The sequence below is a fragment of the Temnothorax nylanderi genome, unplaced genomic scaffold, assembly GCF_030848795.1.
Source record: "Temnothorax nylanderi isolate EJ_2023f unplaced genomic scaffold, tnyl_v1.0 TNYL_tig0198_pilon, whole genome shotgun sequence".
Classification (NCBI taxonomy): Eukaryota; Metazoa; Arthropoda; class Insecta; order Hymenoptera; family Formicidae; genus Temnothorax; species Temnothorax nylanderi.
The window spans coordinates 13390-28106 of record NW_027249260.1 but is presented as its reverse complement, the minus strand read 5'-3'; the positions used below and the strand labels follow the sequence as shown (position 1 = coordinate 28106).

General features: G+C 40.2%; 2 protein-coding genes and 1 long non-coding RNA gene across 5 annotated transcripts; 1 reads left to right on the top strand and 2 right to left on the bottom strand.

Annotated features, from left to right (window-relative positions):
- The first annotated feature begins 5077 nt into the window (after positions 1-5077).
- LOC139778832 (uncharacterized) lies at positions 5078-10096 on the top strand. The gene is made up of 6 exons (XM_071716926.1): positions 5078-5558; positions 7223-7539; positions 7937-8403; positions 8640-8914; positions 9178-9323; positions 9619-10096. Exons 1-6 carry the CDS (start codon positions 5396-5398, stop codon positions 9769-9771), a joined length of 1521 nt encoding a protein of 506 aa, XP_071573027.1. The 5' UTR covers positions 5078-5395; the 3' UTR covers positions 9772-10096.
- Positions 6718-8127, bottom strand: LOC139778833 (uncharacterized). The gene is made up of 2 exons (XR_011719707.1): positions 7996-8127; positions 6718-7903 (listed from the first exon to the last, which is right to left on the bottom strand). It is a non-coding gene; the product is annotated as an uncharacterized lncRNA (long non-coding RNA).
- Positions 10097-10121: 25 nt separating the features above from the next.
- Positions 10122-13584, bottom strand: Gwl (serine/threonine-protein kinase greatwall). 3 transcript variants are annotated; one of them, XM_071716923.1, is made up of 3 exons: positions 13223-13584; positions 10646-12620; positions 10122-10308 (listed from the first exon to the last, which is right to left on the bottom strand). In XM_071716923.1, exons 1-3 carry the CDS (start codon positions 13415-13417, stop codon positions 10262-10264), a joined length of 2217 nt encoding a protein of 738 aa, XP_071573024.1. In that variant the 5' UTR covers positions 13418-13584; the 3' UTR covers positions 10122-10261. The 3 variants fall into 3 exon arrangements, with proteins under 3 accessions (XP_071573024.1, XP_071573026.1, XP_071573023.1); XM_071716925.1 differs by having other exon boundaries at positions 10122-12392; positions 12462-12620; XM_071716922.1 differs by having other exon boundaries at positions 10122-12620.
- Between the last annotated feature and the right edge of the window lie 1133 nt (positions 13585-14717).

Genomic DNA, 14717 nt, shown 5'->3' with positions numbered 1-14717 from the left:
CTACCATATTATTGATATTATTAATATTAAGAATCAATCTAACCGACATCATTGTAAATCTGAAATACTTTCACCACACAAAAGTATAGAGCGTGTCAAAATATATAAAGATCATAGAATCAACAAATATGTAAATATATATTTTTTTAAATTCTTATCACGTATATTGGATAAAGTAATTGAGAAAACTAAGTTAACAATTATTATAAGAATATCGAGAAACAGAAACAAAGGAGATGCGAAGTTCTCGAGAAGAAAAATAGTTGAAATGACATTTATCTTTTATCTCTAAATGACAGATTGTTTGTTCTCGCGTTTAGAGGTACTAATATTATATAATCTCGTATTTCGCATATTTTTATCCTATATTTTTCGTATCGCGATATCATTCATCTATGTATTCACGGTTCGATGACATATGATAGGCGATAGCAAGTCGTTTCTCCGGAGTCCTCATTAGCATAAGTATGATTCAATGTCTCATTTCATTACACGGAGTTCCGCGATACATATGCGAGATAAAAAAAATCGCGATCATATTAGCATAAAACACCACAAAAGATATTCATGCGAGCTTAAACGTCTTAAACAACTTTGTTCACCCGTCAACAAAAGATTGCATTACTAAAATATATCTAATCGTACACAAATGAACGGTTGCTTTTAACAGATTGGAAAAATTGAAGAATGTAATACAATCGCGGAAAACGATAGTCGAGTCTATCATTGTTCTCGTCATTCCTGCTATTAAAGTCGCCGGCTCTCGCTTTATTTCGTTTCACGCAGCGCTGAGGAGATCACGAAGCAGCGCCCCGAAGGAAACCTGTTGGAGAGGAATTCAAAAGGAAAAAAAAGGGAATTCCGAGCGTGGAAACCCATAAGGAGAAATAAAGAAGATTCCATGTCTTAGAGAAAGAACGAAGGGAGCGCACCATAAAATCAGCGGCGCTGTGTGGAGAGAGCGTCAGGCCGCTTTCAGAAGGGTCCGCGCGTATTTCACGGCTGACGTACCTTAACGAGCCGTCTCCTCAGCAGACACTTCGATGGAATCGCTTATCCGAAAAAGTCTGACATGACACATCCAGTACGATTAGTACGGAACAAGCGTGCGACGTTATCCCGCGCCAAATCGACTAACGGAACGTGATCTGAATGATGTGTATTCGACTTCGATGACAGGGGGATTACATTTAATCCCGATCAATCATGAACCCGACACAATTATGATGATCATCGATAAGAAGCTGATTAATTCCAACTTATAACTATAATACGATTCGCCAAAAATTAAACGCGGTCTCTTAATAATGAGAATTTAATAGATAAATTTTCCACAATACAAAATATAAAAAATTCAAGTCTACAATTTTTATAATAAGCTTTGCGAAAAAACATTTTTTTATTTGAATCCTGTCAAAATAGATCTAAAAATAATTGATAGGCATATATTAAAAATTCATAATTTTCCAAAAGAATTCTGGTCAAACTTTTTTTCAATTTATCTATCTTTTGTGAAAACTCTGACAGCTTATTTCTCAAAAGAAAGAAGCTTCAAAGTACTCGTTAAAGCAAGAATCTTCTTATATTTCTCTGAGACATGGGAGCCTGATCAGTTTTACAAATAAAAATTACAGAGGAGAATTAATTGGCGCCTTGATTACGGGATGTAGCTTACGTATTTCCTCGGACACAAGGAGGAACAGGGAGATGGAGAGTGTAAGTGGTTACAGCGCGATTTAGTCAGGCGGTTATCATCGTCGGCTAGAAGTCAGCTGGTGTGTATGCAAGCATCATGGCAATCGTGCGAGAATCCAAGACCTTGTAGGGTCACTGGCCCTGACGTGAATTATAGTTCTTAGGCGTAGTATTTGTGTTGTTCTCTCTGTCTTGTCCGCGCGATAGAAATACAGTAGACCCCCGTATAACACGAGGGATGCGTTCCATATTATAATCGCATAGATTATATATGTATATATATTGCATATGCATATGGAAACATATTTATAAGAGATTTAAAGGTTTATTATAAAAAAATGTAAAAGGAATATTATAGATGTAACATTAAAATATCTTTTATTTCACTTTAAAACAAACAAATATTAAAATGTGTTATACGAATCCGTGTTATATGGGTGAGTCTGAATATATCGATTGGTTACGTGTAGGGTATATTTTGCGGAACCGATCAATGAATATGCGCGGCAAAGAATTTCTGGCATAGTTTTTGAAGAGTGTTTCTATTCGAGACTTCTTCTTTTACGAGAAGACTCTTCAAAAACAGGACAAAATTTAAATTTCTTATTTCAAGGAATTATTTCCTCTCAAATTCCGCGTCTCGAGACATATTATGCCGCGAGATATTTATTTCCCAGGAAACGATCAATAAAATTTGCTCATCGGCGAATGATATTCATCAATACCTTGATACATAGACACATATACGCTGACATAGTTAGATCTGCTTTTTAAATTAACAGGTTTTGCCTGCTACATCAACGCAAAATGTCAACAAATAAGCACGCATAAAAACTACAAATCAATATTAATAAACGCTATAAAAAGATTTAAAGCTCCTTCGAGGATAATAAAATTTAATTGATATATTATGGGATTGATATACCGTTAATACTTTAAACTGGTATCAAACTTTTTGCGTAGTACCGGTTCAACCTAGAAAAATTGCTGTTGCGTTTTATATATTGTACAATTTTTCTAATGAAGATGTATATATAATTTATATAGTTCAATTATACCGTGTATTATATGTTAATTAACAGGAACCAATTTTTTATAATTTCTAAGTAACAGGATTCAACGACGTAAGCAATCGTACGTGCAACTTTTATGACGCTATGAAAGTGAAGCCGTTTTATTGTCTACTCCGTTATATCGCGTCATAAGGAGTATAGTAACAGAACATATAGAAGAAAATGAAATTTCCGTCTGTAATATTATCATCCTTGACCTGTTTCACGAAGCACTTTGTGTTTTCATACTAAAATGCATTATTTAGGTACATACTGAAACATTATTAGATGTACTCACTTTTAAGACATTTCTAAATAAGTAAGAATTAACGAATTCTATCAAAACTTAAACTACATTTATAGCTTCATGCTTCTTTTTGCTTAATTTTATTTATCTATCAATCAATACATTCGATACATGGTGTACAGATATCTCTCTTTTTCTTTTCACAGACCCTTCCTTTCGAATGACGTCGTTAGAACCCTCAACAAACGACTTCGATATTTCTCAGTTAATTACGAGTAATTCCGGCCCAACCGGTTTGCACGTTTCGGAGGAAGGATTTTGCCAACAAGGTCCAGTAATATTACCATCGGAATCGGTACGAAATCTTGAACCCAATTTTTGCGTACGCGTGTTAAATATCCGGCATATACATACGCATGACGTTCCCATAATAATGGGTCAACGACTCGAACAAGAACATTGAACTTTAGTAGCAAAAGACGCGTCATTATTAGCTTCTCGAGAATCGTGTTCTGAGAGAACTTTATATCGATAGTAAATATAAACGTTACGAAATTTGATAGACGGTTGTACAAACGTGTGACACATAGACACACAGAATGAAGTTCAAGATCCACGTTCCTGCCACCCACGATCGTTATCTATCGTTAGGCCTTGATAATACGCGTGTATTTTCGGCAAGGTCCGGTTTGGCGAGTTAGACGCTAACCCGCTGTCCTTATCGATTACCGAGCCCTGTTTCGCGAACGACAACAAAAAAAGGTTTTATCCCGTCGAGATGTCGACAGTAAGTGGTTATTAACCGTTCAAAGAATGCACGGTCAAAGAACGCACGAACTTAAAATCTCTCTTCCTCCCTCCGCCCCTTGAGATGCGGTTCGTCGACCTAGGTATCGCGATCCTGACGTACACTTCAAGGTCCTCCGCTCTTCGCTCTCCTCTGCGGAAGGTACTGTTTATACCTCCGCGAAAGATCGAAGATCCCGTCTCAATGGACTGTTTCTAGCGAAACAGGCTTGCCTATCGATGTGCAAGACGCGATAAAATACGCGTTGGGCGTTTCACTCGCTTCAAATCATAAAGATACTTCATAAATGTATAAAAACATCCCCCGGCGGTATTTCTCCAAATTAATCTAATGAATATCTTTTTATTATTTTTTGTATCACTTTATATTATGCTAAAGTATATATAATATTCTTGCATAACGCTGTCAAATGAATGACACGAGTCGAGTACAATAGGCAAGAGTTGAAGAACTGAGGTAGCTCCAGAATAAAGAAAAGATCACAAAGATCACATACGGGGGGGGAAAGGCGGTTCTACATTCTACGTCGGCGGAAGGAAATGCGTAAGTACGTAGCGTCGGGATAGACCAGAAGGCGGGGATCCACGCGGCAAGCAAGTTCACGGCCGTCCCTTACGTGCAGCCTTCTCCTGGCATCTTCAAGGCCAAGATGTGAAGAATCGTGCTCTCTATGCAAATGCCATTGCGCGGCATTCGAGTTGAACACGAACCGTGCGAGCAAAGACCGATCGAGCGTGATCCGGTTCCATCATATAGCTTACATAATCGAGATAACTCTAATCCCATTCACAGATAGAAGTTATTGTCCCCGCATTATATGCTCAGACCGCGAATCTCACTCGCGAATATTTCTCGAAGAACTTCACCTCGAGCAATTACGTAGAAATTAGAATTATATTGCAAAATAAATATTGTCATAAAAAATTATATAAAGATATATAATGTGATAGAAAGAAGAAGCCTTTTCTACCTTTTATACAACAACCCACTTAACAAACACGTTTGGCTAATATAAAAGACAGTTTTATATTATAAATAAAGGAACATATAAATGATGAAATACAACAAAATTCATGCTTCATAATTTAAAGTAATTTCTACATGTTTACGGTTTTCTTATTTTAGAGGTATAATTGAAAAGCAGAGGCAGCTAAGCTCGGTTGCTTTAAATCAATCCCTCTTCGCGATAGGAATCAATCCACTTTGCGCGCATCAGAGCATAAATAATCGAAACGATTATTTTGCACATCACCGTGGGGAGGCACACCGTGTCTGATATACCCTACCGGCTATCCTCCCTGCCGTCTGCGCCCTATCCTTTACCCTGCGGCTATCGAAGTGATGATAAAAGAGCAAGAGAAGTAAGGTGCGCGAGAACACCTCGTGCGTTGTATCGAGGAGGAGGGCGAGCCCGTTATAAGCTCGAGCTGCGGCTATTCAGCAGCTTAGACGGCCTAGTGGAGTCGGCAGGGTCCCCGCCGATGATCCGCGCACGTGGGCCTGTCAGTCCCGTGTCCCCGCGCGCCGTTCGTTGTTTCTTTCCGCGGTACCTTGAGCTCTTCGCGCGCCAGTACAATTCTGGCAGCTCAAAGTATGAATAATCGGCCACGCAGACCGTCGCCGTTCGCGATGCTGGTGCTGGTGCTCGTGGTGCAGGTGATCGCGACGATCGTACCCGCGGCGGCTGTCGGGCCCCTGTCCAGATCACTAAACTTCGACGACGTTCGCCCGGAGGACAACGCCGTCGTCGTCGAAGGTCGGTAGCGATTGCCAAGTATAATTTCATATGCGATCCTCGTCTAGACGCTGATTTCTCATGACATATACGCTCATCTGCGTCTGCTTTGGACATTTCATGATGTTTCGGTAAATTTAATTGAGAATTACGCCAAGAATCACGCGGACCAATCTCTTGGAAAAGCGATGTCGATGCGAGGCGAGAATTAAGATCAATTTTAAATACCGACGTGAAAAGTTCTGTCATCGATCAGCAATGAAGAAGATATCTGTATAGAATACCATTGTCCTTTAATGCTATTTCGTTCTCTCTACCTATAATAGTTCCCATTAATTTTATTTAGTTAAAATTTGTTTCGATGATTTATAGCAAAATAGATTTTTAATCAAAATTTAAATTAAAGAATTCTTTCGATTCCACGGTTTTCTTTCTTTTCGAATATTACAATAGCTCAGCTTTCATGCGAAGATATTTTTAGGTATCATATTCGTAAAAAAATTGATGCTCTATCCGAGCATCGAATCTATCCTCTTATGTGCGTATTTCACACATAAAATACTAGTCAAGATAATTGATGATATGATTATTCATTAGTCAAGAAGACAACGGTCGTTCTATGTGACTTTTTCTTCGTTTGTCAATGATTTAGTCTTACAATTAATGTTATCAATTTTTGCTTTCTTCGTTGATGATCGTGAAATATAACACAGGTGCAATACATATCGGAAACAGAATAATAATTCGCACATCCCATACACGGCAGCCGGAAGTTCTCCCGGCGCGCACAAACCTCACCTTCGACGTACGTGTGCACCTGTGTGCCTTGCGTAGGTCAGCGAACTCGCTGCTAAGTATTTCGATGGAATTCTATTATGATGTTTCGATTATTCACCGTGCAAATTTTATGCAGTCGGCAGCATTAAAAACAAATTTCTCTCTTTCATACATAATTTCTATTGATGCAATTTTTGAATTAAAAAAGCAACTTTGCGTAAGAAAAACAAATGCTTCTTAAATAGCGATTATCTTTTTACTTGTAGATACAACCCAATCACGTGATCGATCAGCCGTCAGGCATATGACAAACATATGTGCCGAGTTCTTCAAAAGCACAATAATACAAATAATATATTTGAACGTAATGGGATAAGCAAACAAATTTGCCTACACTTTTCAATTCATTTTCATATGCAATTTATTCGCGATGTAGTGCAATTATAAGCTCGAAGCTTTTGCGGATGACAAAATTGAAGGACAACGTCCCGCTAATTTTATCGCGATTTTTTCTAGTTCTTAACATCAGAAAAACACACACATCATGTATATTAATGTATCCGGACATTAATGCTAAAGAATAAGCATTCCCGAGTACGTGCTGAGATAAACATGCTCGATGCATCCTGATTCTGCGATGGTAGACACGATAACATACAGGTACTTTAACGGGTAAAGACAACAAGAGACATACCTGAATAAATTTCATTGAAATTTTCAAGCTGGCGTACGATTATCCTGACAGAAGATCATAAACGGGTGGCAATGACAGAATATATCAAAAAATTGAAAAAAATAAAGATATAAAAAGGATAATGCGTATTTAATCAACATATTATACGAAATACTCCCGAAAAGAAATGTGCTTCATCGTACAAAAATTAATGAATCATATGTTCAATTTGCAGCCGCGATCGATCCGGATCAGCTCGGATCGAGGGAGGGTCGGGGCATTCTTTGGAACGGAGCCACGACTCGAGAGACCTGCTTGACTTCGAAAGGCGAAATCGGTCGTTGCACGACCTTCAAAGAGTGCTATCCGTACTTCAAGATTCCGGACCTGGGTGCCCTGGACGGCTGGGTTCTCGGCGTTTACGACACGTGCAGCTACATCCGCGAGGATGGAAACCCGAGCTTCGGGATCTGTTGCTCGAATCTGTTGCTGAATCCCTTCGTCACGCCTGACCCTGACAATTGCGACAAATCTACCGTAGAAGAACCGCAAGTAAGGCACCCGACCGTGTGTCAGTTACGATTCGACCCAATTGCATAAAACCTAGTGGTTCGCCAGCTTAAATAACTCGACCTAATTCCATAGAATCTAATATTCGCGCTCCCGTTCTACATTCGTGGTAATCACTTTCCTTACCGGGAAGTCGTAAAAATTATACGTGATCTGAATTATAAACCCCCGTTAGATCCTATTAGAAAGTTTTATCTCTGCCGCGTCGATTCGGCAATACGATTTCACAAAAGGCCTTTTTACGGCCCGCGCTTTTATTGCTCGCTGTTTTCGCGCATTCCTTCCTTCAGTCGGGCGCAATACCACGGTCATTCCTTTCATCAGTCCCTGAGGATCTTTCTGTCAACTGAACGAAATTAAGTTATAAATTGTTTTATAGGTGGAGGACAATAAGAAAAACAAGAACGAGGGGATAGCACGTCCTCAAGCTGCACCTACCTGGCCACCACCGATTCCCACACATCCGCCCGATCACACGATACCGCCGCTTCCGACTCATCCACCATCGCCCAGTCTACCGACGTTTTCCACCACGTCGAAACCGACCTCCAGCACGAGCTCCAAGAAACCCAGCGTCGCTACAACGTGGCCGACGAAGAAACCAGGCTGGTGGAGCACCTCGTCGACGTCCACGTCGACGACCAGCAAGTCTCCGATCGGCGGCACCATTTCGCAGTGCGGTGCCAAGAACGGTAATCAAGATCAAGAGCGTATCGTTGGAGGTAAGAACGCAGACCCGGGCGAGTGGCCGTGGATCGCCGCGCTCTTCAACGCTGGACGACAATTCTGCGGCGGATCGCTCATCGACGACAAGCACGTGTTGACGGCGGCGCACTGCGTCGCAAAGTAAGTCTAATTTATTTGTCAATTTATTTTATTCCGCAAATTAAACATGGCATCTCATTTGCGGAATAAAATTAATTGATTGAAATAATATAATGTCTAAAACTCTCTTATTTCTTTACTATTGATATATATATATATACCGGAAGATTCCTTGTAAATTAGACTATACGAATAATTAGAAGTTATTGCGAATAATTTTGAAATATCTAACAAAAGAAAATATTGTATCGTTTCAGTATGAACTCTTGGGACGTTGCGAGGTTGACAGTTCGCCTCGGTGACTACAATATTAAAACGAATACTGAGATTCGTCACATCGAGAGACGCGTGAAGAGGGTCGTTAGGCACCGAGGCTTCAACTCCCGTACGCTCTACAACGATGTAGCACTTCTTACGCTAAGCGAGCCCGTGGAATTCACTGAACAAATACGACCTATCTGTCTTCCTAGCGGGTCGCAATTGTATTCCGGCAAGACGGCGACCGTCATTGGATGGGGTTCTTTGAGAGAAAGTAGGAATATTTTTACACTGATATGTCTTTAACTCGCACTAGTCACTTAAATAGTTACAATGAGAAAAAAATTTGTACTTAAATTAAGACCAAAAAAATGTGTAATTAACATTCATATACTCTCCTAAATATTCTCGTTTAAAGGGTCAATTTGCATAGTCATTCATACCGGGCTATTCACGGGCTGTTCAAGCTCTAAAATGTGTCTCTTAGGCAATATATTCGTCCAAAGGATTTAATAGCAATTTATTATATTCAACTAGGTGGGCCGCAACCAGCGATTTTGCAAGAAGTTTCAATACCAGTGTGGTCGAACAGCGAGTGTAAACTGAAATACGGTGCAGCGGCACCAGGTGGTATAGTTGACAGTTTCTTGTGCGCTGGCCGAGCCGCTAAGGATTCCTGCTCGGTTTGTATTTATACATTCGTTGGCTCTTTCACATTATTTAAATGTCAAACATAATTCGTAGCCCATAAACATGAATGCGATCAATTATTTATTAATTAAATTATTATCTAACTTATAATTAGTTTTAGTAAAAAAAAAAAGTCGGTTTAATAAAAAAGATTGTTGAGTTCGTAAAAAAAATTGAAAGTTACAATCAGACTATCTTATTTTGTGCCAAATACGGAATATGAATGTATTACTTATATTTACAACCAAGTTTTATTGTAAAATTGACGTAATAACGTTGCATTTACAGGGCGACAGTGGAGGACCTTTAATGGTAAACGATGGTCGCTGGACGCAAGTTGGCATCGTATCATGGGGCATAGGATGCGGTAAAGGACAATATCCAGGCGTGTACACGAGAGTGACACACTTTTTGCCGTGGATTTATAAAAATTTAAAGTAGAGTACACGCACGTATTTACCGCCATGTCCCTTTCGCACCATCGCTGTTTCTTCGACGAGAGGGATTGCCGAAGAAACGCGGAATCGATCGCATTCGCTCCGAAAAAATGTGATAAAAACTGTCGAGCCCTAACGAAGAGCTTCATAGCGATATTAAAAATATTCACTTTCGTTGTTGAAAGTGATAACGCATCGCCTCTCTCCTAAGGAAATTTGATATCAGTCCTTTTTTTTTTAATTACGCGACATTCCATTTTAAGTTCCATGTCATCGCGCTCTGTGTGTATGTTCTCTCATCATTTAATAAAATCATCGTCATTCATCTATTGTAGAAGTCAGCAAACTCGATGATTACAAGTAGTAACAAAATATTTTATATTTTATATTGCTATACATATACACAAGTATATAAAAAATAAAGTTATATATAGTAACGATTTTGATATTATAGGCTTCTGTTTCTGCCACGTCTGCATGCGATACGCCGAAGACTATGTATCGCAATTACTTATATTTAATTGCTGCATAGTATTCCGCGCTGGAAAAAAAAGAAAGAAAAAAAATTCTTCTGTTAGCCGCCAATACTATAAACGGTAAAGTTCAAGATTCAAGAAATAATACCGCGTAAGAATGATATTGAAAAAATATAAATTTTAAAATACCTTTCTCTTCAATAGAAAACTATAAAGTTCCTTCTAACTACTCGAAATCTTATTAGACGATAATCTTGTTCATACTAAATGCAATGCTACATATTGATAAAACTGTTTAGATTTTGCTAACAGAATATTTTACAGCACTTGACATTTTAATCCCTGTATTACACGGTATTATTTCTGAAACGACGACGATATTATAATACCGGGGCGACGTACCCTGAAAATAGCACGTATCATACTTGTCGTCCGGCTGCGGGATGAACGGGGGCACCGCTTTCGACGGTTCGTCCCAGGGGAAGTCGCGGAAGAGGACCATGGTACGCACCTCCTTTGCTGTGGGACGAGAAGCTTGATCCAAGGTGAGCAGCGCATCGATAGCATCGATCGCCGCCGACGACAAAGCCTCCTCATCCTCGGGCCAGGGAACATCACGTGCGAGAATATTCGCGAACACTGCCTGCGGTGTTTCGTCGTTGAATGGCGGCAAACCCGTACAGAACTCGTACAGACAGACGCCTAGTGCCCACCAGTCAACGGCCGGCCCGTGACCCTGTTTAAGCAACAATTCCGGGGCGAGGTAATCGGGCGTACCGAGTATGCGATCGTCTGATCTGTTGGCGCCACCCTGGCCGCCCCTTCTGACGGACTTGGGCGTTCTATAGGGTGTGTAACAGTTGTTCGATGTCGCGGGTGTCTTGATAGGCGAAATACCCTGGGGCGAACGATGACCCTCGGACATGTTGTCTGAATCCGTGTGCGGATCGTGAGCGGAATGCGAAGCGGACGGTGGTAGGCGAAATCTCGTCTTGATCAAAGTTCTCGTGTCATCCTCTTCCTGGCATTTCTGCTGCTTCTCGTTGCGATCTCTTTGTCTAGCAGAGGATACTGGCGTGCTGAAGGCTACCCTACCCGCAGATCCGGTATTTTGCTCGGTGTCCTGATTCGGTGTCCTGCTACCATCGTTTTCCGCTGAACCAGCGATAATATCCGCTGCTTTTGTAGAGACAACGTTGATCGTCGGACTCGTATATGGATACATAGAGTCACGGTTGTTTCTCTTGGGTGTCTTATCCACGTCCAGATCTATCGCGTCGATCTCGCACGTTAAGCCCGTCGTTGCATTCACGCCGCCCCGCTTCCTCTTCTTTGATCCTCGAAACACGAATGAATTCGTGCAAGTGCTTACAGGACTAGTATGTACGAGAGACCGATGCTCCGGCTGCTCGGCCTCGAGCGTAGATTCGTCCTTCTCTTCCTCCTCTTCCTCCTCTATAATCTGATCGGTACGATTATTTGTTTGTGTAGAGGATGCCTCGCATGTGTGGTAGCTGCTAGAGCTATCCACACCATTCTCGTACTTTGCAATTGTGTCGTCTTCCTCTATACTTTGTTCCTCGTTACTTTGCTCGAAGCGCAGATCCTCCGCCGATTGAAAGGGCGTGACGCCAGATATTCGAGAATAATCTCCGGACGCGACAGAAGATATGACCGAATTCGGTGACATATGTTCTGCCGATTTAAGATTGCAATTTCTTTGCAGCGCGGAAAGTAAGTTCATAGCTGGCGTGCTCCTGTCACTGAGATTCGATTCGTTGGTAGACTTTTGGCCGGAACCGAAGGACAGATGGGACGTCAGTGAGAGCAGTTGACCAGGAGTCCTGGTGCACATGCTAGGCGTCATAGAATTCACTAGATCCGATATTTCAAGATCCCTGTGCAAGGACGATATTCTACTGAGTCCAAAGTCTGTAAGCTTGACGTGTCCTTCGCGTGAAAGTAGCATGTTGTCAGGTTTGAGATCCCTATGCACAATACCGTGCGAGTGAAGATACTCGAGCGCCAGGCAAACTTCCCCTGTGTAAAATGCCGCCATGGACTCCTCCATGAAACCGTAAACGCCGAGCAGACTCTTGAGATCGCCGCCCACCATGTACTCCATGACTAGATACACACTGCTGATGGACTGCAGCGAATAAAAGAGTTGCACGCAATACGGACTACGAGTCAGGGCTAACGCATTGCGTTCAATTACCACTTGCGACGCCATATTCTTATTTATCATCTCGTTCTTCTTCATTACTTTGATTGCGTATACCTGCTCGGGATTGGTTTTCTTGTACCCTAAAAATACTTTACCAAACGCTCCTCTGCTTATCGGCTTTACTATCTTAAAATCCTGTATATCTGGCACCTAGCAATGAAAATACTACTAAATATATTACTTAAAGTATGCAGTTTTTTTTTTTTAATATCATAAAATTGGACAAGTTATATTATAATGTACAGTACACCATTCATATACATTATATCAGAGTAATACAATCAATTAATTTTATTATCATTCTTAATCAAGATTATAGAAATACATACTTTAATTATACAACTTAACATTTATTTCATTTCTTGAAAATATTCTCACAGTTTTATCACCAATATTATTTCTTAAGATTTACATTTAAATAAAATCTATAATACAATATAATAATACAATATAATAAATTTAAAAAGAGTCAGCATGAAATTGCATTAAAGGAAACTAATGAAGAAATCATGGAAATTAATAAAATTTATACTTTTAGGCTTCCATCAAGAAATATCGATAATTTTACTCTAAATACTTTTGTCCACTTTTAAAAATTACATATTTCGCTCATGTATACATATTACACATTGAGAAATCAAGCATGAGCAACAGTTTTTTCAACGCAGTCCTAAGTAAAATTCTATTCAGAACCTTCAAGAATTGCTTAGCTAAGAAACTCCCTGCCTTTTGGAGATAAAAGAAACGCTCACCTTTGTCGTGGGATTAACGATCTTGGAAATGGTATTGAAAATGGAATTGTTGATGCACCTCTCGGACGGTTGCGGCGTGCGCTCCCCATGACGTTCCGTGTCATTGTCACTGTAGGTCGTATCAACGTTCGGCTCGTTAACGTGGTTGCTTTCCCCTAATTGTGATTTCGGCGAGTCGGGCGCGGTTTCTTCCATTTAAAGGAAAAGAAAAGAAGACAAGAGAAATCCCGAAGGATGAAGCGGAGATAACCTAAACCCGGCGGGCGCGCGCGCGCGCGCAAACTCGTCGCGTTTTTCGGACTAACCTACTCGCTCGTATACATACCGCCTCATGGTGTATAAGCTACTCCATGGCTATTAAGGCTATAATACACAAAATGCATAGCGTAGCATAAGCATAGCACAAGACCGCTGGACCAATGAGCATCCAGCATAATGTCGCCATATTAATTTACGTAAAATGCTCATTGGTCCAGCGGTCTTATGCTATGCTTATGCGACGTTATGCATTTTGTGTGTGACGGCCTTTAGTGCTATCTATTTACACCATGGCTGGCAAAACCTGCAGAAGAAATAATGGACGCGTTCAGCAGGGCTGCGTTCGAGAACCACGCTCTTCGGGGAAATTCACACCTTGGCAGAATAGCAGAAAGCAGGAAAGCAGAAGCCAATCAGAACTCGCGCTGGTAAGCAGAAGGGAGCGTCCCGTTTGACCACAGCGATTGACCACAGCCACTCACAGCCCCCGATGCCTGGAGTTTTCCCCTGAACCAACCAATCAGATATCTTTATTTTAAATCAATTGACGACTTGGTCAATTGAGTCCCGCTCATGTACTGTGCATGCATACTGTAGGACGAGGACAGCCACGTAATGTTTTCTCTCTTTTTCTTGCGTTATAATGCGGAAGATATTGTTTATTGTATAGTCTATAAGCTCCATGTAAATTAGAATACGATTATTTATGTATTTTTTGATTAAAAAATCAAACATTGCGTCTAGCCATAAGTGTAGCATTACGTATAAACTTGTAAGAAGAAACGTTTTCCAACTATTAAAATATTTTTACATCGTTCAATATTTTGTATGTACATTGCTTTAATTTCTTTGAATTAAGTATCTAAAAGTAACTTTCGAAATTCTTACAACTAATAAATATAACTTTGAAATTATATTGTCGATCTCTTAATTCCTTAAAAAATTATGATGTAGAAATATTTTAGATGCTTTCTCGGAATCGCAATTCTTGGAATTTCGATAGTGCATCCTCTTCGTCGATTATTTCTCTTGATACTTTGTCCAAAATCCCGAATTCTGCAGCTCGACATGGGAGCGCAGCCAATGAGAGAATTTCTTTTTCAAAAACGAATCCTCCTGATTGGACCATCGATTGCGCTCCGACATCCGACTTATAGTAGAACCCGTCAAAATAAGTTAAAATATATAATAAAATAAATATTAATAAAATAAAACTTAATTTGTAAATAAATTATTC

What these genes read in the sequence shown, in the direction of transcription:
- LOC139778832 (XM_071716926.1), top strand. Translation starts at nt 5,396, where the DNA reads ATGAATAATCGGCCACGCAGACCGTCGCCGTTCGCGATGCTGGTGCTG. An exon ending in CTACCGTAGAAGAACCGCAA is followed by an intron (nt 7,540 to 7,936) that starts GTAAGGCACCCG and finishes ATTGTTTTATAG; the next exon opens with GTGGAGGACAATAAGAAAAA. An exon ending in ATGGGGTTCTTTGAGAGAAA is followed by an intron (nt 8,915 to 9,177) that starts GTAGGAATATTT and finishes ATATTCAACTAG; the next exon opens with GTGGGCCGCAACCAGCGATT.
- Gwl (XM_071716922.1), bottom strand. Translation starts at nt 13,417, where the DNA reads ATGGAAGAAACCGCGCCCGACTCGCCGAAATCACAATTAGGGGAAAGC. An exon ending in TCGTTAATCCCACGACAAAG is followed by an intron (nt 12,621 to 13,222) that starts GTGAGCGTTTCT and finishes TTTCATTGCTAG; the next exon opens with GTGCCAGATATACAGGATTT.